A 22,086-nucleotide genomic window follows, 5' to 3' on the forward strand; every position below is an offset into this window, starting at 1 on the left:
TCGTTTTGCAACCTGGAACATCAGGACCATGTGTCCTGGATTGACCACTGACCTACAGCAGATCGACGATGCACGGAAGACTGCCGTCATTGACAGAGAACTCTCCCGACTGAACATCGACATTGCCTGCCTCCAGGAGACCCGACTGGCTGACAGCGGCACCATCAGGGAAGCCAATTACACATTCTTTTGGCAGGGGAAGCCCTTGGATGAACCTAGGCAGCATGGTGTAGGCTTTGCCGTCAAGAACACGCTAATCACCTTCATTGAACCTCCATCATCAGGTACTGAGAGAATCCTTGCCCTCCGGCTGTCAACATCCTTAGGCCCGGTCAACATCTTCAGTGTGTACGCTCCAACCCTCTACTCCACCTACGAGGAGAAAGACAAGTTTTTTTGAGGTTCTGGATCAGGCAATATCCAGTATCCCCAACAATGAAAGCCTTTACTTACTAGGAGACTTCAATGCTAGAGTGGGAGCTGACCATGAGGCCTGGTCCACCTGTCTCGGCTTTTACGGAAGGGGCAAGATCAACGAGAATGGTCAGCGACTGCTGGAGATGTGCTGCTCCCACAGCCTATGTGTGACAAACACTTTCTTCAAATGCAAGGAGATCCACCAGGTGTCGTGGAGACACCCACGTTCACGCCACTGGCACCAGCTAGACCTCGTCATCAACAGGCGTGCAGAACTGGCCAGTGTCCTCCTTACCCGCAGCTACCACAGTGCCGATTGTGACACGGACCATTCCCTCGTGGCCAGCAAGGTGCGAATATTACCCAAGAAGCTGCACCACGCCAAGAAGAAGGGTCACCCACGTATCAACACCTGCTGTGCAAGCAACCCAGAGAAAACACAGCAGTTCATCAGCAAACTGAAGGAAGCCCTCACCAAAGTGACACCTGATGACACCATTGATTCCAAGTGGTCCCATATCCGTGACTCTGTGTACAATTCAGCCATCACAGCTTACGGGAAGAGGGAGCGAAAGAATGTCGACTGGTATGAGGCAAACTGGGAGGAGATGGAGCCCGTGACTGAGGCAAAGAGGAAAGCCCTCCTGGCATACAAGGCTGCACCTAGCCCCAGAACACTACAAGCCCTCAGGATTGCAAGGAATAACGCCCAGAAGACCGCCCGCCGCTGTTCCAACACCTACTGGCTGAACCTTTGCAACAGTATACAGACAGCTGCTGACACCGGGGATACAAGAGGAATGTATGAGGGTATCAAACAAGCGACAGGCCCCCCCAGCTACAAGACCGCCCCCTCAAGTCCAAGACGGGCGAAGTCATCACAGACCAGGGGAAACAACTGCAGCGATGGGTTGAGCACTATCTCGAGCTATATGCAACCCAAAACAATGTCACTGGAACTGCCCTGGACGCCATTCCAGACCTGCCTGTCATGGAGGAGCTAGACACACAGCCCACCCTGGAAGAGCTCGGAAAAGCCATCGATTGCCTTGCCTGTGGGAAGGCTCCCGGAAGCGACGGCATTCCGCCTGAAGTCCTCAAGAGCGGAAAACCAGCACTGCTCCAGCCCCTACACACACTCCTCTGCCTTTGCTGGGAACAGGGATACATCCCACAGGACATGCGTGATGCCAACATCGTCACTTTGTACAAAAACAAAGGAGACCGTAGCGACTGCAACAACTATCGGGGCATCTCCCTCCTCAGCATCGTCGGAAAGGCCTTCGCCCGTGTTGCCTTGGCACGCTTGCAGATCCTAGCCTCCCGCGTCTACCCAGAATCCCAGTGTGGATTTCGAGCCGGCAGGTCAACTGTAGACATGATCTTCTCACTACATCAGCTGCAGGAGAAGTGTCGCGAGCAGCGGATGCCCCTCTACGTTGCCTTCATAGACCTGACGAAGGCGTTTGACATGGTTAGTCGGAGTGGACTCTTCAGACTTCTGCAGAAGATCGGCTGCCCCCCACGTCTGCTTGCTGTCATTATGTCGTTCCACGAGAACATGCACAGCACAGTGTGCTTCAATGGCGCAACATCTGAAGCATTCCCAGTCGTTAGCGGAGTCAAACAAGGCTGTGTCCTTGCACCGACGCTCTTTGCCATCTTCTTCTCCATGCTTCTCCAGTACGCATTCAAGGACTGCAGCGAGGGAGTGTACATCCATACCAGGGCTGACGGCAAGCTGTTCAACATCGCCCGTCTCCGTGCTAAGACTAAAGTCACAGAGGTACTCATCCGTGAATTGCTCTTTGCCGACGATGCAGCCTTGACATCACACACGGAAGATGGACTTCAGCAGCTGGTATGCTGCCTCTCCCATGCATGTAAGGAATTTGGACTGACCATCAGTTTGAAGAAAACAAATGTCATGGCACAGGACACAGACTCCCCTGCCTCTGTCTCCATCGATGGGTACAATTTGGAAGTTGTCGAGAACTTCACATACCTCGGGTCAAACATCTCCAGCTCACTCTCCATTGATTCTGAGGTGGGCGGCAGGATTGCCAAGGCAGCAGCAGTGATGGCCAGACTTAACCAGAGGGTCTGGAACAACCCCAACCTCACAGAGAAGACCAAACTGCGTGTCTACCAAGCGTGCGTGCTCAGCTCACTTCTCTACAGCAGCGAAACATGGACCACCTATGCAAGACACGAGAGGAAACTCAACAGCTTCCACCTGAGATGTCTGCGGCGCATTCTGCACATCCAGTGGCAGGACAAAGTACCCAACACAGAGGTTCTAGAACGCGCCAACATGAACAGCATGTTCTCCATACTCAGCAAGAGGCGCCTTCGCTGGCTCGGCCATGTCAAGAGAATGGACCCAGGTCGCATTCCCATGGACCTGTTATATGGGGAGTTAGCAGAAGGTGCACGACCAACTGGACGACCACATCTGCGCTACAAAGATGTTTGCAAGAAGGATATGAAGACAGCAAACATCAATGTCAATGACTGGGAGAGCTGTGCAAACAACCGTTCCAGCTGGCGTCTAGCTGTCAGGCAGGGAGTTCAAAACGCAGAGGAAAAGAGAAGAATAAAGCAAGCTGAAAAGAGAGCTATAAAGAAGGATAAGCAAAAGCGTACTTTGGAGCTATGCCATCGTCTCTCGTAGACGGACGGATGCCAAGATCACATCTATCATGATGCCGGAATGTGTCCGATATCAAGGAGCAGTAGCTTTGATTATAATGGGGGCCAACTGTTCCTCTTTGAAGAGCCAGAGAAAAAAGTTAGCCAGTTGAGGGACTGAGGCACTCAGAGGGACAATGTTATTGATATGGCACAAGTACTGAAAACATGCCACTTTCATATGTCCTTTTGGAATGGACACAGGTAGGACTTTTCCCGGTTGACTTGAAAGCCTAGATGAACCAAAAGTGAGAGTAGATTGTTTCTACCTTCGAGTAGAATAGAACTTGCCATATGTTTCTACATGTCCAGGTATGCTGCCATTGTTGTAAATGAAATTGATTGCAACATGGTGACAATGCAATCCATAACCTTGGTAAAAACCCAACGGGTGATGTTGAGGTCAAACAGTTGGACTTTGAACTGATAAACCTTGATGTGGTAAGCAAAATGGACAAATTTCAGAAATGCTGGCTGGATAGGGACATGAAAATATCAATCAGATCGAGTCTGAAGGCTCACTCGTTCGGTTGGATAGAGATGGATTGATCTCGCCATCTCCATCTTGAATTGCAATGATGAAATGAATTGGTTGAGGTGACCCGGGTTGATGATGGCCATTCACCTTCCAAATAAGAAACCGTCTTGAATAAATTCCTGGAAGTTTTGGCTGTTGCACAATCTCCACCACCAATTTTTCTATCAGTAACTGTATTTCTTATTGTAGAAAGGAATCCTTCTCCCAATCTGATGGTACCTCTGTGAAGAGGGGAGAAGTGGAAAGGGGAGGGTGTTGGATAAATGAAATCCAAAACCCTGCCATAATTACCATGATAACCCAATCATTCTGAAGGAACAGGGAGATCCAGTAAGCCTGAAATTGCAGGAGTTGGCTGACCACAGGTAGGCTGTCTGCAGGCACTGGGGAGGGTAAGTCAGTGTCTATAGTCAGGAGGATTGAAGGCTGAGAAACTTGGTTTCCTGCTACCGCTGTATCAATGCCTCCAAGTTTGGTAAGACTGTTGTCTCCTGGCACTGGGTTGGGATCTATATTGTTTTACATCTGACTGAAAACATCCCTTATCCTGAGTCTACCTAATGTCCCTCTGCAATGGCGAGGGCAGATTGTTCTGAAATGCCTGTGTGGGTTGAGCAGCAAGTTGGAGGGGCAGTTCCTGTGATCTGCCTGCCTTAGAACTTCTTAAAATTCTTCATCCCAAAAACACTGCTGATCCAAACTTGGTCGTTCATGAAGCCAGGGTATGACAAGGCTTGAGCAATATGGACTGTAGACATGTGTCAACTCATATCAGGTCTGAAGCAGTCAACACATTGGCCATGGCATGGTGAGCTGCCCAGTTAATGACTATAGCAGTCCTGGCCATTGCTTCCCAAGTGTACTTATTTCCATATTTCTCTGAGAGTTGGAAAATTGCCAGTGAAGCCAAACCTAACATTGGAGATGTAGCGATGATATTCCAGACTAGTTTTGATGTTGTATGGAACACACTTGTGACGAATTTATCAAATAGTGGAGCAGACATATCTCCTTAATTTTAGCCAATTGGGGAAGGAACCAAAAGGATGGCGTCTCTTTCTCCTCGCCGAGATCTACTGATGCTTTGTTTTGTGTAGTGGTTGTGGGTGGCGGGCATTCTAAAGTTACAAACTCCCAATAAATTTCCTCAACTGTGGCTTTAAAGCTAGATTTAGTTTGTTTCATGGCTGGATCTGAGTATGACTGATTTGAAGGAACTTTGTCACACTGTGTGTTTAGTCCCGATCCTGGGTCAGCTTGCAGCTCTGAATAAGTCATACCAGGTGGCATCAACGACTCAATTCTGTCCTCAGTGAAAATGTCACTAATTCTCCATCATGGAAAAGCAGTGAATATATGAAGTCCAGCACTGGCAGAACAGCCAGTTGGTTTGCTTGGTGCATGGTCAGCCTGGATGCTGGCAGTATATCAGACAGTCCAGCTATCACTGGTACTTGTCACTCCAAGGGCCTGGCTGAATGGGCAGATTTCTTACTGAAATCTCTGTCATAGTAAGGGTATGTTGCCAATGGTACGACTAAATGGATGGATTTACCACAAAGATCCCCATAAATCCTAGCTGGCTGGACTGTCAAAAAGTCCCCAAGCTGGGATGGCTGGTGATGGTGCAGCTGTATTAAGAAATCGATCCAATGAATCTGGTACAAATCCCATGTGTCCGGATTTACAGGCCCTAATGCCATGACTTAAGCCCACTGGGCAGCCTAAAATTGGGGAGGGGGACACTCCCACAATGAGATGAAAAAGGGTGCAGAAGCGAGAGAAAAAAAAGTAATATCTGGCCCAATTTTAATAACTGCATCATCATTTCCTGGACCAGACAATGCATCTATTCAAAGATGGATGGTTGTACCATCTCAACATCTTCCTCCCCAGCCATTGATATTACTAAGGCTAAGAGCTGCAATTGACAAACTTTAGGTGGTGGGGAGCATCCCCCACAAGTCTCGTAATGGAGGTTAACTTGGGATGTATACTGAGGACATCAGCATTATCATACCTCAACTTATTCCGTCTTTCCTTCCCGTTTGCTGCCTTCTGGACTACTATAGCCCAGACTTCCTCTGTTCATGCATGTTGCATGGCATAGATGATGTACACTTAATACATACAAGAATCATGGTGGTCTTCCTTTGCTTTGAACTTTTGGCATTTCAAGCATTTAGTTGATATTTGAAAGGAAACAACACAAGAACAGAAAAATGAAACATAAATTATAAATTCAGCATGTTAATAACTCATTAATATCACTGAAAATAGATGCTTTCAGTGCTGTGCTTTAAACTTGTGCATTCATGCATTTAGTTTGCATTTCTCATAAAATGAAGAAAAAAAACACAAAGCGTAAATGAGCAAGTCAACATGTTATTAACTCACTAAAACCTTCTCTGTTACTAAAGAATAAGTGAAAATAGTGTTGCATTAACTCGTAAATGACAGCATGAGGTTCAATGATAGCATCGTATAAGATGGTCTGAAATAGACAAAAGTCCATAAAGATTACAAAGTACACAAAATTGGCAGAACTTGTAAAAATAATGTGTACAACCTATAGAAGATTGATTGTCCAACACAATAAATCCAAAATTAAAGTTGGATGGTCCAGTTTTAACACTAAGATGGCTTGGATTGTCAGAGGTAAAATGTATGATGTTATTAATATAGCAGTGAAGCTAGAAACTTGTGGCACCTGGCGGTGGCAAGGGGAGGTAATGGGCAAGAGTTATTGCCCTTTGTCTACATAAGATATTAAGAAAGATGATTATTGTCTTTTATTAAGGCTGGTTTCACAAGGTAGCAGGATAATATTCCCAAGTTAACATTATTGAGGAATGTATTTAATGGAGAAAGTTATGTGGTATATACTAATCCATATAAGTGTGTTCTCACTGTCGCTAGATGATGGTTATGACGTGTCACTGTAAGGACCAATTTTGCCAGCCGAAAAGCAGTAAACCCGGTTTTACAACAAATTCTTTCTTGCAGTCATAAACTAACCTTTTTTACACTCTTTCCAATGATGCAAAATAATTGTGAAAATACTATGTACTTCCAAAGCTATGTCAATACCAACCGATATTTCATTTGATCTGTTCTGATGCTATTTCCAAGGAATAAATGAGAGAAAAATAATGCATCATACGTATTTTTGTAGTGTTACGAGTCTATGTTCTTAAAATAAGTAACAGAAAAGAGGGAAGACAACAAGCTTTGTAAAATTTAACAAATAATTTATTTCCAGTGAGCACAAAGTGAAAAATGAGAAAAAAGAACTTACAGTATTGCAAATTAAATCCAAATTATAATCAAAGAATTAAAAACAAGTCCTAGTAATAAAAAGTTCTAAGTGAATTCAGTTCAAATCCTGATGAAATTCAAGATGGAAGGCAATGACGTCTACAATCTGTAATATCCTAGATGTGTCAACAGTCTCTTGTTGAATCACAGAAAATATTGTTCCAGTTTTAATTTCAGTATAAATTTCAATAAATGTCCAAGAATTATCAGAGCACTTTAGTATTTCCAGGGAAAACAATCACTTGAATTCAATAATTTGAAGAAAAATAAAATTCAGCCCAAACTGGTCACAACATAATACAACTTAACATACAACATAATGTGTGTGTGATTAGGATTTTTAACGTAGCTTTAACAATGTTTTAGTCATATTTCTACGATGTCTGCAGTGTGGCAGTTTATATGATGTCTAGCATGGGGCATCATGCTGCAGACATGTAGTATGATGTCCCACCCAGTCATTATTTTGACCTCAGGCCGACCAGTCCTAACACTAACCTCTTAATGCTGAGCATCTAGCGAGGCAGCTGTTAGTATCATTTTTGTAAGTCTTTGGTGTGACTCGGCCGGGGTTCGAACCCACGACCTCCCGCTTCCGAGGCGGACGCTCTAACCACTAGGCCACCGGAGCGGTTACATACAACATAATACAACTTAACATGTCAAGTGATTTTTGCCCAACTGACAATCCTTTATCGAAACATCAGTTATATGACTAAGACACAAAACAGATTCCCGGATGAGGGCAAAAGCTCATTCTTCTGGAAAAGATAGAAGTTTGTTACCAATTGGAACATGATAAAATATCACATAGTCCAGGTATGATCGTGACTCAACTTAATTATTCTTACTCTGAGAAAGATATATAAAAATAAAATTAAAAGTTGTTTACCAAAACTGTCACATATTTTGGAACAAGGTCAGCAACTAGTTACAATGTTTCATGAAGCTATTATTAGTTATTTACAGCAATGAAATAAAAAAATTTTAAAAAAAGCCAATCAGGTCAAAAAGAACTGAACTTGATTCTGGACAAGGTCAAGTCCAGTAAACAATGTTACATTGCAATAATAAAAGAAAATTTAAAACAGACAAACAATTAAATATACATAACAGTAGAATGAAAATTTCATGTCCTTGGGATTGAACTTGTGAGCCGGAACTTGGCAAAGTCTTGTTCCTGTGTCAGAAATCTTGTCCTCTTGCAAGACTTCCTTATTCAACACCATAGCCAGGATAGATTCTGTTGGGGATGCAGACTGCTTAAATGTGGACTTCATAATACAGTCTTAATTTTGTATTGTAATCTTGTTTCATAGACTTAACACAGGACTGGTTGGTTGATTTATAGCACAGCAACACAAGTAGGTTATTTAGTGCCAAGCATCTGAAGTAAAGTTCCATGCCCGAGGACACACGATGGTAACCGAGTCAGGCTGGTCCGATGGTAGGATTCAAACCTGCACTCTTTCAGCACAATTCCAGCATGCAAACCTCTAAGCCATCATGGTTCCTACTTAAAATGAACAATATTTACCTGTAAATTTATGACATTCTGACGTCTCCCAATATTGTACATAATGAGGTCATCCAACTCACCCACTATATTTATCGAGTCATAATTAGACTTATGAAAGAAGCCAAGTAAACAACCAACATGGAATATTCATGTATATTTTTGGTAAGTTTTCAAGAAATGATGCAATTATAAATCAGAAGATTATAAAATGTATAAATAGATTAATGTATGCCGTCTGATATCTTGGATGAACACATTATTTTGATACAATGGCCACACGTCAAAACAACTAAGATATTCCTTAACACATACGACAACCTGTAAATGGTAAAAATTAATAGGACTCATTTATACAAAGATAATTTGAACCATTATTAACTTTTTACATTCATGTCTTAAACAAGAAGAAAATTAGTTTTTCATTCAGAAATTAAACAGAAAACGATTCATATTGCATAATTTATTTCTAAATACTTCATACTTCTGTTTAAGATTCACAGTTCTACAATTCACTATCTATGCTGCATTTCCACATGTACATTTTAGTTATTTAATACATATAGGTAACACTGACTATTAACATGTATATTTTATATGTGTAATATTACGGTACATTAGAAAAGCAACAAGGAATGTGGTTGGGAGTACACTGGATGTGTATACAAAACAATTTACTTGCTAGATTTAAGAAAATTAAAATAGCCCCAAGTAGGCCTAATATCACTTACTTGGCAGCTGTCATGTCAGCTCATTAATACATATTGAATACGAAAACTCGAAAACTAGCATTGCCTTCTGGATATTTTCAGGAACTGTGTTGTAATTAATAAACTTGGAAACTGCTCTTAGCCCCAGCCATGGAGCACATATGCTCGCTTACTTGGCATTACCAAAGGAGTCAGTCTGTGCATTCAGCATGGGTCTGTCCTTATCCCCCTGAGGCCTTGCCTCTGGCATCATTATTTGGACACCATCGAGAACATCACCCAAAAGAGCTGCAGTGATTTAGTGGTTAAAGCATTGGACACGTGATGAGAAGGTTTCAGGTTTGATTACACCATCTGATAAGCCTTATCAACTACCAACTAGTCATGCATGAAAGTTTGGGAATAGGGTGGTTCTTCCACGTTTTTTCCTCCATCAAATATACTGGCCACCATATATATAGCCTGTCATGTCCTGAAATGTGGCATTAAACCCCACATACCTAAAGTACTCTGTCAAATTCTGCTGGGTGTCTTCTTTATGGAGAAAAAAAACTTTGTGGGTTCTTCCAGTTTTAGTACCAGTGACTGTATTTGATGGCAGATTGACACCACATAAACAAACAGACCTTCATGCCAGGATGCTTTATATCAAATTTTGTCAAATTCTGTGAAGCAGTTTTTGAGAAGAACAAATTTTTTATTCCAAGTTTTTAGCAAGTGGCTATATTTGATCAGTATGATCAGAACAAATTTGAAAACTCATTACCAGAATGCTTTCTGACCACTTTGGTCAAAATTCTGTTCAGCAGTTTCAAAAGTTTTTAGAATTGGTGTCCATATCTGATCATGGATTAGTATCACCTGAACAAATTTAAAAAAAAATTTGTAACAATTATTCTTAGTGATCATTTTTAAATAAAAAAAAATTGCAAACAGCAATTGAGAACACAATGCACAGTGGACAATGAACTATACCATAATCTCACTTGGAAGGTGCATTAATGCTAGGGGAGCCACTCCTATTATAAATCTGAACAACATTCATGCCAAATCTGATTTAAACTGGTCCAATGTTTTCCAAAGTGAAAAACAGAAAATGTGGACAGAAGAATGCACAATGCCATGCGATAAAGTCATATGTCCTTTTTGTCAGAGGAGCTAAAACTGAATACAAATGTCCTCAGTTAAGTGATAGAAGTAAAAGCTAAACAAAGTACAAATTTATTCATTTGCCAACTGGCTAAATAAATGTACCGGTATTAAATATGAGTAACTGGAATGTCTTTATGTTCAAAATATTAAAAAGAGAAACCAATGCAAACAAACTCTCAAAGAAAACAGTATGCAATTGATTTAATAACTAAAACTACCTGCATTAATATTCAAAAGACACGGGGCAAACTGTATTTTTATATATATTTTTCATCACACAAAAACAACAAAAACTATGAAAATAAAAACTCCACTGATGTGAAGGTAATTCATATAGCAAAGAAATAATGGAATAATTTGTACAACCATACAGAAACCGGAGTGGAATCAACAACTGACCAATGCAAAGCTTTTCAGTCTCCACTTGCCATTGTAAACGTTAATTAGTAATCAAAAATAAATTCTGACAAAAGTGATCCTGACAGTGAAATATTGGTCACTGTGACAGAGTATAAAAGACATAAAACAAGTAAAAAAGAACATTCATTCCTATGACATTAAAGTAAAGGTACAATAATTAGTTGATAAAAACCAGAGATCAATTAGCTTTATTTTAAATAAAAAAACTCATTGTTCTTAACATCTTTTTCAGAAGTTATTATCACTGTCCATCCAAAACAGCTAAGATGACAAACAGTCTGAACACTATATGAAGCATAGATCATGCATCAGTAATTACCCTGATTAGCTACTACATATATATATATATATATATATATATATATATATATATATATATATATATATATATATATATATATATATATATATATATATTTATTTTATATGGAATGTTTAACAACTTATTTACTCCTACTACCATCTGTGATAGAAAGGTCCTTCTGTGTAGGCTAGAATGTATATAGCATGAAAAAACATCTTTGGTTATAGGTTAACCATAAATACCTATGTTAGTAAAGCATAAAATGTACATCACAGTTACTTTCTTTGGTTGTAAAGATGAAGAACCCAATTATCAATTTTCATGATTCTAACAACACAAAAAATGACCTTAAAACACAAAATTTCAATTAAGTCACTTAGCATAAAATACGGACCCGAGAGACCTCTTTTCCAATAAAAAGTACTTTTTTATTTATCAAGATGCATTCCCTCACCAAGTTTCATTTTTCAGGTATAACAGTACATCTATACATATGCAGGTATTTACATAGGTGCAGCCATACTGCATTTCAACCATTCTTTCCTCCTAGGTCCAAGGCAACAGTCTGGTCTGGGTTTAATAGCACCTACACCCTGGGTAAGGGGCAAACTTTATATATGTACATTAGTTCAGGGTTGAAGTTTTTGTAATGAGATGTGGAAGTCAACTCTAATACTGGGCAAAATACAACAGCTTTCCACTACTTTGCAGAGGTGAACCTAACTTACCAATTAGATGAGGAATTTAAACCAGTAAAATAGGTCACAACCTTTGCTCTCTTATTCCGATGAGATCAAGGAAACACAAAAAGTTCCACAACCCAAAAAAAATGTGTAAATCATTGATTATCCAAGTGTCTGTTTTATGATTATATTTTATAAACATGTGCATTCTGTGGTTCAAGATTAGTGTTTCTCTTTTCAAAATTTTTTAACACTGAGGTTTGTTACAGACCTGGCAACCCTGACGAGTCTGTCCAGTAAAGCAGTTGATTTTTTCCATAAGATTGACCAGTTTTCTGTAAGGTGTAACAAAATATCAATAACTGCTATTGCCATTGTAAAGCTGGAAAATGTATTTAAAAGTTTATGTTCAACTGAAATTTTTTTAAAGTACGGGTAGACTTTATTTACCACTAATACAGTTGCACAAAATCTAGTTCCAAACCCTATGCAGCTCAATGGCTTGTTGCTATCTCGCAACTTGACAAAATATTTGGAAATTCTTTTCCATTTCACATGACGAAAGCAATCATATCTCCCACCACAAGACATACTCAAATTGGCATGTGATGTCCAATAAACATAATTGTGTCCTTTCCAGCTTTTATTCATAAGAATCTGATTACTCCTTTTATTCTTGTGTTGATTATTTACACTTTTCTAGAAACTTATTTTCCCTTTCATCTTAAGGGGGTGCTCACCAGTTATTATGTACTTTTGAGAGAGCGACGTATGTAAGGTCAAGTTGTCTGCACTTAAAACATGCACAATGGAGAGAATGTTGTCATACCTCTATGCTAAATTAATGTAATGCGGATGATATTTCTTTGGATATTGTACTTTTGGAAATTGTTCATGATCTAAGCACACTGCTAACTAAAAAGACTGCTCCCTTGTGCTAAAAAATCAGCCTGAATTAGTCTAAAGTACACTATCTATAGCAGCTATTAAAATAGGGAAAATGAATTTTGCCAGACTAGACAATACCAGCTTCTGAAAGTGCTATGAATAAATTACCAAATATATAAAATGTAAAAAAGTTATGAGTTCTTTTTATACAATTTACCTCTGAAGTTCAGGAAGTGAAAATGACCAAGCGGAGGTGCACATCTGGAGTAAGGCCAAGCTATATACTCTATAACCCATATTACACCCATCAATCATACACCAAAATAAAGGGAATTAAAGGTTCTTTGAATTATACCTAAGATATACAAGGTCTTTTTTAAATAGCCAGTATTACCAGTAAGGAAAGGTGGGGAAATTCTTTTTCTTTAAAATTCTAACCCTATGCAAAATGCGAAACTGTAGAGCACCACCTAAACATGCATCGCTTTCTGGATGCCATTTTTAAAAATTCTATAATCAACAGTTTAAAGCATCTGGGGTGCTGTTGTAAAGTTAGTCTGGTTCCCTGACTAATTTGACTAATTCTAAGATGAAACCCAGATCCAAACAAAACACGGATGAACCAATTATCCAGATTTTTTGGCAACGATCATTTTTCCATAGTTTTTGCTAGGATGCCATAAGTTCGTATTTTGAGGGTAATTATCGTAGACTTACAAAGAAAATCAAAAGAGGTGGCAGGTCTGTAGTGTTATAGTACTAAATTACTATATTTCCTACGCTAAACCAGAAAGTAAATAAAGATCAATGTCATTAATTAAATTCACTGGCCTAAGTTGTAAAACATATATGGGTACTGAAAATGACGTAAAATTAACCACTGCACTAACTAAACACCTTTACATATCAAACAAATTATCACAGAAAAAGATCTCTCAAAAGGCATAAACTTTTAACTCCATGGCTGGATTAAGGTGCATAACATTGGGAGGTGATAAACGAAGAAAGAAAAGAATGTTAATAATGTAGTAAAATCATGAATTGAACTGGAATAATTCAATGTAAAAATTCCCTACATCTTGACTCTTCATGAATTTAACACGACTCCTGCAATGCCCATTATAGAAATACATTTATCAACCACATATACAATTAGGAACACACTTCATATGATCTACTTGAGTGAATGGATAACAGATTATACATCATACTATTTAGTTACTAACAGCCATTTTTCCATATTACAGACTAATATTTTCTTGTCCATGCATACTGTGCCTGCCATTATCTAACGTCAGGCATATTGGAATAATGTACAACAGATTTCATACAGTGCCATAATTTTGCAATCTGTGTAATTTAGTGCATGACAAATGTTTCTTGGTGGATTTACTGTGCCAGCCTCTATCTAAAAACAGGAAGATTATAGAGACTGTAACCATTAAATCTCTTCACAGCCAGGAAGATGTAGACAAGGTGGTATGCTGTAAAAGGAAAAAAAATGGAGGGTGATCAAACAGGCATCTTAAAAGGTTAGCAGAGAATACTTTAGGGTTTTGACCACTCAAGTGGCCTAGTGGTTAGAGCGTCTGCCTCAGATGCGGGAGGTCGCAGGTCTGAACCCCAGCCAAGTCATACCAAAAACTTAGAAAAATTGTACTAGCAGCTGCCTCACTAGGCGCTCTGCAGTAAATGGTTTGTGTTAGGACTGGTGTCATGATAATGTGACTGGATGAGACATGCTACAAGTCTGCAGCAGGATCCCCCAGTGCCAGACATTTCACTATAAACTGCCATACTGTAGACACTAGCAATATGGTTGAATTTGTTTTAAAGCTATGTTAAAAATCCAAATCAAACACACACACTTTAGTCCTAAATACTGACCATCAATTTTTTTGTTTTTGAATGTTTGACTACCACTAAGCTTCAAAATCTCACAAAATTGTATAGGATTGCAGATTGCTCAGAACAAATAGTTTCCATTATGAAAGAATTGTTAAAATCAGATATACTTTTAAGAAATTCCACATCTAAGTTCCAAAGATTTCTGGCACATTGGAAGTATGAAAAGGACATTCTTTCCTGTACTTGGGAAAATATCAAAGCTGTGTGAAATAGGGAAAAACTTTGGCTATCTAAATTACAAAACTTGACTTGCCAGCTTATTCAGTTCCTAAATGGCAAATAAATACAAAATTGAAATTTCTTTATATCATGGTAATGATAAAATTTGCCTTGAGAACATAGCCATGAAATTTCTTCATTATGCATTATAGTTTAACGATTTTATTACACTGAAAACTTCCAAATGTTTGATGCTTAGGCATCCACAACTAGTTCAGACAGACTAAAGGTCTCAAAGGTGTAGCAACCACAAAAATTAATTCAAGGGTTGATTGTGTGATTTATAAATATCAGTATTAATAAGTACAACAAGAGAATGACTGTAAATATTTAATAATAAAGTCAATTTGTTGCAAAGATAAATGGAAGGAATAAGAGAAGACAAGGTGACATAAATTATGTTCATGAAATATGTCCACATGCCAACTTTCTGGACAATATTGGGTTTATTTTTTGAGGGGGGGTAAAAATACTTTCACATGAAGAGTTTTATGGTGAATAGGAGGGGTCAATGCATTCAGTCCAAGTCCATGAAAATTAACAATAAAACATTTTAATTAATACAGTTCAATGGATCTTACAGCATCTTTATTTTGCAAGAATGTTAATTTAATTGAAAAATAGTGATAATTATAATTACTAACCAAACATTTTAGATAAAGCTGTACTTTTTTGTTTTACACAATAACTAAATGGTTACAACAAACCAGCTATTTTATGACTGTGACTATCAATGCCATTGTGTTTCAATTATTATTTTGTTAAGTGTGATTCACTTAAATCTATTTAATTTTTCAATGAGTGCCCAATTTCTAGCTCAACAGTCTGAACAGCATTTTTATGAATGCACTTTAAACAAATATGTTCTTCCAAGCACAAGTATGTAAAGGGGATTTGTTGTTGAAAACCATGTTTATCATGTAACACATCATGACTTGGCAGGTATGAATTTGGTAACTGAGAAATTTTGTTTTTCATGTGATATGCTGTGATCTTGGCAGGTATGTTTATGTTGCAAATATGCCTGTATCAAATCAATTCCAATCTGTTAATTGTTAAACTGCTGAATAAACCAAGATGGTAATCATTTGGTAAATAATGCCACTTCTCTATAGAGTGATAATCTGCATGGCTACACCTACAGATCCCTGTTTGCTCCACTCTTCCCACTGCATGTTCTCGGCCCCTATACACATTATATGATATTGCCTCAACATTTGTTGCCTTGTACAGAATCAGACCTGAGCTATACTGAGTTGTTGGGCAGTTGTCTTAATTGATTTATAACCCATGATGTTGCCACCTGTGGTAATTCTTTTGGGGATGTAGCTATAAGCCATAAAATGGTCAGGTAGAATCCACTTTTGAAGTGGAGCTGAATGTAAGTTACACTTGGTGAAAAGATATACAGATGGGAGATCTGAAAGGTATTGTCAACCGAACTACAGTCAACAGCGTGTTCAACCAGCATGAGTGATATATGGTCAATTCGTTTTGTACTTTACATTCTGCACTGCACCTTCAAAAACGGACTGGCTGCTCACTGCATAATTCATTAAACTCAATTTAATGATTGGCTTGTAAAACGAGAGTTACATGCTAACTTTTGAAGATGAATATCTGCACGTGAAACAAGAAATATTTAGTGGAGGCATTTCTTAGAGATGTCATGCTAGATGCATTTACCTCCTGGAATTAACAACAGCAAGCCTCCGATGAAGAAGACAAGGGAATGCATACCTGGAAATAAAAAGATTAAGTTACCTATAAAATTTACATTAATCAATACCAGGTTAATGCCAGAAATGTGTAAAACAGCAAAGTTTTCCAACAATGAAAACAACCTATATTAGTATGCCATGTATTTAAAGCTTATCTTTAGTTTTGAGTATGTTCAAAGTATTATACATCAGAAACACAGCAATTCCTCTTGTCAAAATTCTATAAACGATTATAATCTATATCAATAATTTACATGCCAATGATTATTGGTACAAGATTCTGTTTTCCAATGATAGTGCTCAGTTTATAGTACAAAATTCTTCCCACTGTTTTATATTATTCTGAATTCGTTTTTTCTAAACACAATCATAAAAGAGGGTTTTAGCCATTGTAAATCATGAAAAAATGTAGGTTTACCATATATTCATGCTCATAAATTAAGTCCAATTGCATACAACAATGATCGTGATCTGCTAGCACATATCTGCCAGCAGATCAAGGTCTACATTGTTTGTTGTACTGATTACTCCTAACAAACTGCATATACCCCAATCTGCTGGCATATTATGCGAGGGCAAATCTGGGTCTATGCAGTTTTCAGTTGGGCTTGTTTATTAAGTGAATATATGTTATAATTCAAAGAGACCAAAATAATGCATATTTTGTGCACTTTAACTATTTAGAATAAATCTGAATAAACAAGCCCTTGAACATTATGTAACTATGGATGGTCACTGTCAATGATAAAGTATTTAGAATTAATCTGAATGAGCAAGCCCCTGAATATTGTGTGTTTATGGAGGACTTCTTCATTTTCTGTCACGGGACTGTTATTGCACTTATAAAAATTATACACCAATTTTTCTTTAATATGAGACAGAAGTTGCAACCATATCATTTTAAATCCGCTATGTAACCAGAGTTCATAGCACTATGACACAACTAATCAAAATGTTACATCATATCAATGATGTCATAATGTAATCTTGTCATTTTGAGTTTCAAATAAGCATTGATGAAAGTGGACTACCTTCAAATAAATGACTTCAAAAATGGTTTTAAAGATTAACTTATGATTCTCTTGGGCAAATCTGTAAGTCTGTTTACTCCAATTAGTCACAGGCAAGCTCAACACAAACTTGGAAATATAAACTGATTAATTACACTTTTCTATATTAAATTTGTAAATAGAGTTCTAGACATGTAAATATTTTAGTTATAATGCAAACAAAGTGAATGGCTGGATGTACAAATATAAGAATGGCCAAATGTGGATCACGTCTTTGACAAAACAGGATTGATAGTCACCATCAAGTGCTGGGGTAATTCAACAATATGCCCAAGTGGGACTGAGACTGTTCATCATTCTGACAAATGCAAAGGGAATTGTCCAAGATATTTCAACTGAAACCTTCCCATTAAACCAAGCTGGATGTTTTTGTTGGAATTTCTTCCAATGTTGTTGACTGAATATGTTATGAAAACAACTGTTTCAAAGTTTCTCTAGCTTCTCCATTCATACATGATGGCACATCAAACAGCATGACCAATAATGAAAGGCACCATGCACTGATTTCTTGTGTCAAACTGGTCAGATTCAATGTTTTTAAGCTAAAGTTGTTTAAATGTATGTTGACTTTTAATAACAGGTATATTTCTTTTGGCAGAACACATCATCACTAGTTTAAATCTGAAAGGTGTTCAAGACAGGACACTTTCTGTCAAATTTCATTGGTCTGCCAAGCAGTATCTTTAGAAGAAAAAAAACCAGCTGTTATTTTATTTCTAGAAAAAAAACCAGCTGTTCTATTTTAGTAACTTCAAGCTCATTTGATGTCTCATTGGTGTCACTTATACAAACTTAAAATCCCTTCATGTCAGACGGCTCTCGGCCAAATTTATTCAAATTCTTACAAAGGATTGGAAGTAGTCAATAAATTTTCCATATTTAGTAACCGTGGCAATATCTGAAGGCAAACTGGCATAAATGTATAAATATGAAAGCCCTTATTACCAGAATGCTTTCAGTTAAATTATTCATTACAAACCAATTTTTTTTAAAAAAAAGTAAATTTAAATGCGATCAATTTTTACCAAGATCGACCATATTTGAATACAGTTGTTGTTTCAGGTTTAATGCCATTTTTCAGCACCTGATAGGCCCATGGGAAGCTACTCAAACCCAAGCAGACAGACATTAGATAGCAGTGTTCTGAAAAGGCAAATGATTTAGCCATGATGTTTTCTGTCAATTTTGGTCAAATTCTCTTTGAGCAACTTTTTGAGGAAGCCATTTAAAGATATTTATATTTTTAGTAATGGCAGAACAGATTAAGTTGTATAAACTTTAACGACACCAAGATGCTTTCCGTCAAGTTTTGTTAAATTCTGCATTTCAGTCACAGTAACAGCCTTAATTGTGCCAGGATGCTTTCTTTCAAGTCTGGTCAAATTCTATTCAGCATTTTTGAAGAAGTCATTTAAATGTTTTTTTTTTATACTTCTTAATAACAGCTGCTAATTTTGATGGTGGAGTGGCATTATTTGTACAAATCTGAAAAGACTTCATGCAAGGAAGCTTTCTTTTAAGTTGTGTCAACAATTTTGGAAAATAAGTTGTTTAAAGGGTTTTTTCAATTTTTAACATCTGTTGCCATACCTGATGGCAGATGTATAATTCTGAAAGGACTTCCTGTCATGAAGCTTTCTGTTAATTATGAGCAAATTCAGTTAAGTTGTTCAATTTTTTTTTATTTTTAGCAATGGCAGCCATATTTGAATTGCACCTGTTCTACAAACTTGCTTCAAAGTTGTCCTCTATGCCCATATGTTTTCTTGTCAAATTCTGTTGATTGCCCTTTGAAAAGAAATCGTTACAAGTTTTTTTTCCAACAGTGGTCATATTTGATGGCAGGTGGGCAGCTTTTGTATTAATCTGAAAGGTCTAATAGTCAGTAGCTTTGGGCAGGAACTCCAAGGCACAACAAATCTATTGCCCTGTAGCCCATGACTACTAAATTGTAATTTCAGACAAGCAAGCATAACATGGCCAAAGCCTAGTCAATAAATTAGATTGTGACAGCTACGGTTTATAATAATAGAGTCAGTAGCATATTTCTTTCAAAATGTTCAAGGTTTTTTCAAGGTTCAAAATCATGTTTTTCAAGTTGCATTCTTACATTAATTTTAAAGGATACATCAATGAAACTGTATGTAAATACATGTACAAGTTAACACTTACTATTACTTCATATGAGGAACATTTCTTGCAAATTTATTTTTATAAAAACCCCAAAACAGGAATCAATAGTATGATCATTGATATCATTCCCATTAATATCCTACATCTGGGCATCAGAATAATGTCTTTTTCAGAACCAGCCTTTCTTCTTCACCCACCCCCATAAAACAAAAAAAGTAACAAAGATTTTTTCTCTCTATATTATCACTTATTTAAAAACTGTATGGATATTTTAAACTATTTCATATTAGATACATTAATATTTTTCAGCTTAGCTGTATTCTATATTTTTAGATTTATTGTGTTCATTGCAATTATTGACTGTCTTATTTCCACTCAATCCAAAAACAGAACTGGACTAACTAATTTCATAATTAAGACTATATACAATTTCTATTTAAAACTTTAATCTTTGTTTTCAAAGACATACTTCGTTTGTCAAAAACAATTTCATGCTGAAGGATTCTTGTTTTGCTATATTAGCCGCCATTATGACAGCTTGGTGGGGTTTTTCCAGCTGTATGTGACCGTAGAGCACACACCCACTAAATGCAAATCAATATCCTTCTATCATAGTTTGTAAAGCTCTCTGAGAAAGATCTCATAATCCGAACTTTATATTTTTCTTCACCCAGCCAATGAAGTTGGAACTGGCAGCCAGCCATTTCAAAGCGTACAAATGATTCAAATTAAAACCGTGGCTATATCCAGGCTTCATACAATCAGAAGATCAAAATGTATGACTGTGCTATGGCCAGTTGTGGGAATTTCTGTTCCGGCACAAACTTAGTGAGAGATCATTTTTGTTTTTTATTTGTTTTTTCCTTTCCATTTTCTTTATAAATCTGCAAAATGAAAACTATTTACTAAGTCCTTTCGGTTTCAAGAAAATCAAGGCTTTTCAAGGTACCCAGAAAATATTTTGATTTTCAAGGTGTTTTCATGGCCCTGAGGGACAAATTCATTTTTCAAGGCTTTTCAAGGTCCCCTACAGACCTTGTAATTAGCTTGACTAGTTATTCATGTCCGATGTTAATGTTCACTAAAGCTCTGATAACCTACACGACACAGTCAATTATGAATAATAATCCCACCAACTCTAAGCAATTTAAGCTCACTGTAACAGTCATGTGTATTTTCTGACACTAATTTGGGTGTTTCTATAAAAAAACAACTACCCAAAGAAGAGGTATCACTGATCTGGAACAGATCTTTACTCAAGCCATATCACATTCTAATTAGTCACCATGTTCCAAAAGTTTAGCTAATAATGGAATGACGGCATTTGTTGTTGTTTTTGGTTTAACGCTATATTTCAGTGCTGGATGATGGTCAGTATAATTGGTGGAGAAAGAAACCGAGAAAACATTGGAAGGAAACATCGACCTATGGGAAGCTACTGGAAAGCTTTCTGACATAACCACATTGACTCAAACAGACTCAAACCCATGTGAAAAGAGATGAGATGGTGATTGGTAAAAATCAGCACTTTTGACCACCTGGAGTAGCTGGTGGAGTCTGAGAAGGTGAAAATGGCAATTGTTGATGGACAACAATTGACTTCTTCAGTTTTTGATCTAAATGGTTTTCCTGCAACAACAAATTTGATCAAATTCTGTTTAGCAGTTTTTGAAAAGTAGCTGTATAAATGTTTATAATTTTTAATAATGATGGTCATAATTGATAGCGAATTGTCATTACTTGTACAAATTGCTCCAGAGAATTTTGAGAAGTTTAGAAAAACAGTTGTTGACGGACGAATAATGCATAACAGATGCATACGTATACAATAACCTAAACTGGTATCATAGAAAGGTGAGCGAAAAAAAATGAAAAGCTTACCTCTCTGAGGTGAGATTACAATCCCCACACCAGTCAGAAACAATGCTGAAAGAAAATGCTTTTTAAATTATTTCTTAACTTATAGGATAAAAAACTAGTCATTCAAGCCCTGGATGTACACTACTGATTTATAAAAAGTATGAAGAAAATCCATCAAGGGGTTACGAAATATGCTCAACAAATTTAACCAAAACTTTACTGCACATTGTCTATGACTATGACCCTGACCTTAGGTCACAATCGGCATGCAAGTGTGTCACCAAATGAATTGAAATGGAAATATATGCAAATGAAAAAATTAAAAACCCATAACAAACTTTTGATTTTGAGGCTGTTCCTGGCAGTTGAAAAGTGACTACCATGTTTAGATTTGCACTAACATCTGACTGCCAATAAATCCACTACATAACCTATTCATAAAGTGATGAATTTGAAAAGTCTTGGCTTGGTAGAACTACAGACTGTTTGAAAATTATACATGAAAAAACAAGAGCCGCTTCATGAGACTAGATATCAT

The 22,086-nt window shown here is 37.5% G+C and overlaps 1 protein-coding gene across 2 annotated transcripts in view; it reads right to left on the reverse strand.

Annotated features, from left to right (window-relative positions):
• Nucleotides 1-6,876: 6,876 nt before the first annotated feature.
• LOC149775280 (transmembrane protein 134-like) overlaps nt 6,877-22,086 on the reverse strand; it is a 34,203-nt gene continuing 18,993 nt past the window's right edge. For both annotated transcript variants that reach the window (XM_089944058.1, XM_089944057.1), the window contains 3 exons: nt 21,570-21,614; nt 16,451-16,504; nt 6,877-14,121 (listed from right to left, as the gene is read on the reverse strand). In XM_089944058.1, the coding sequence (XP_089800184.1) occupies nt 14,042-14,121; nt 16,451-16,504; nt 21,570-21,614 (179 nt within the window). In that variant the 3' untranslated portion in view covers nt 6,877-14,041. The remainder of the gene's footprint in view (nt 14,122-16,450; nt 16,505-21,569; nt 21,615-22,086) is intronic.

This window comes from Sinohyriopsis cumingii, chromosome 19 (genome assembly GCF_028554795.1).
Source record: "Sinohyriopsis cumingii isolate HCF-2022 chromosome 19, ASM2855479v2, whole genome shotgun sequence".
NCBI lineage: Eukaryota > Metazoa > Mollusca > Bivalvia > Unionida > Unionidae > Sinohyriopsis > Sinohyriopsis cumingii.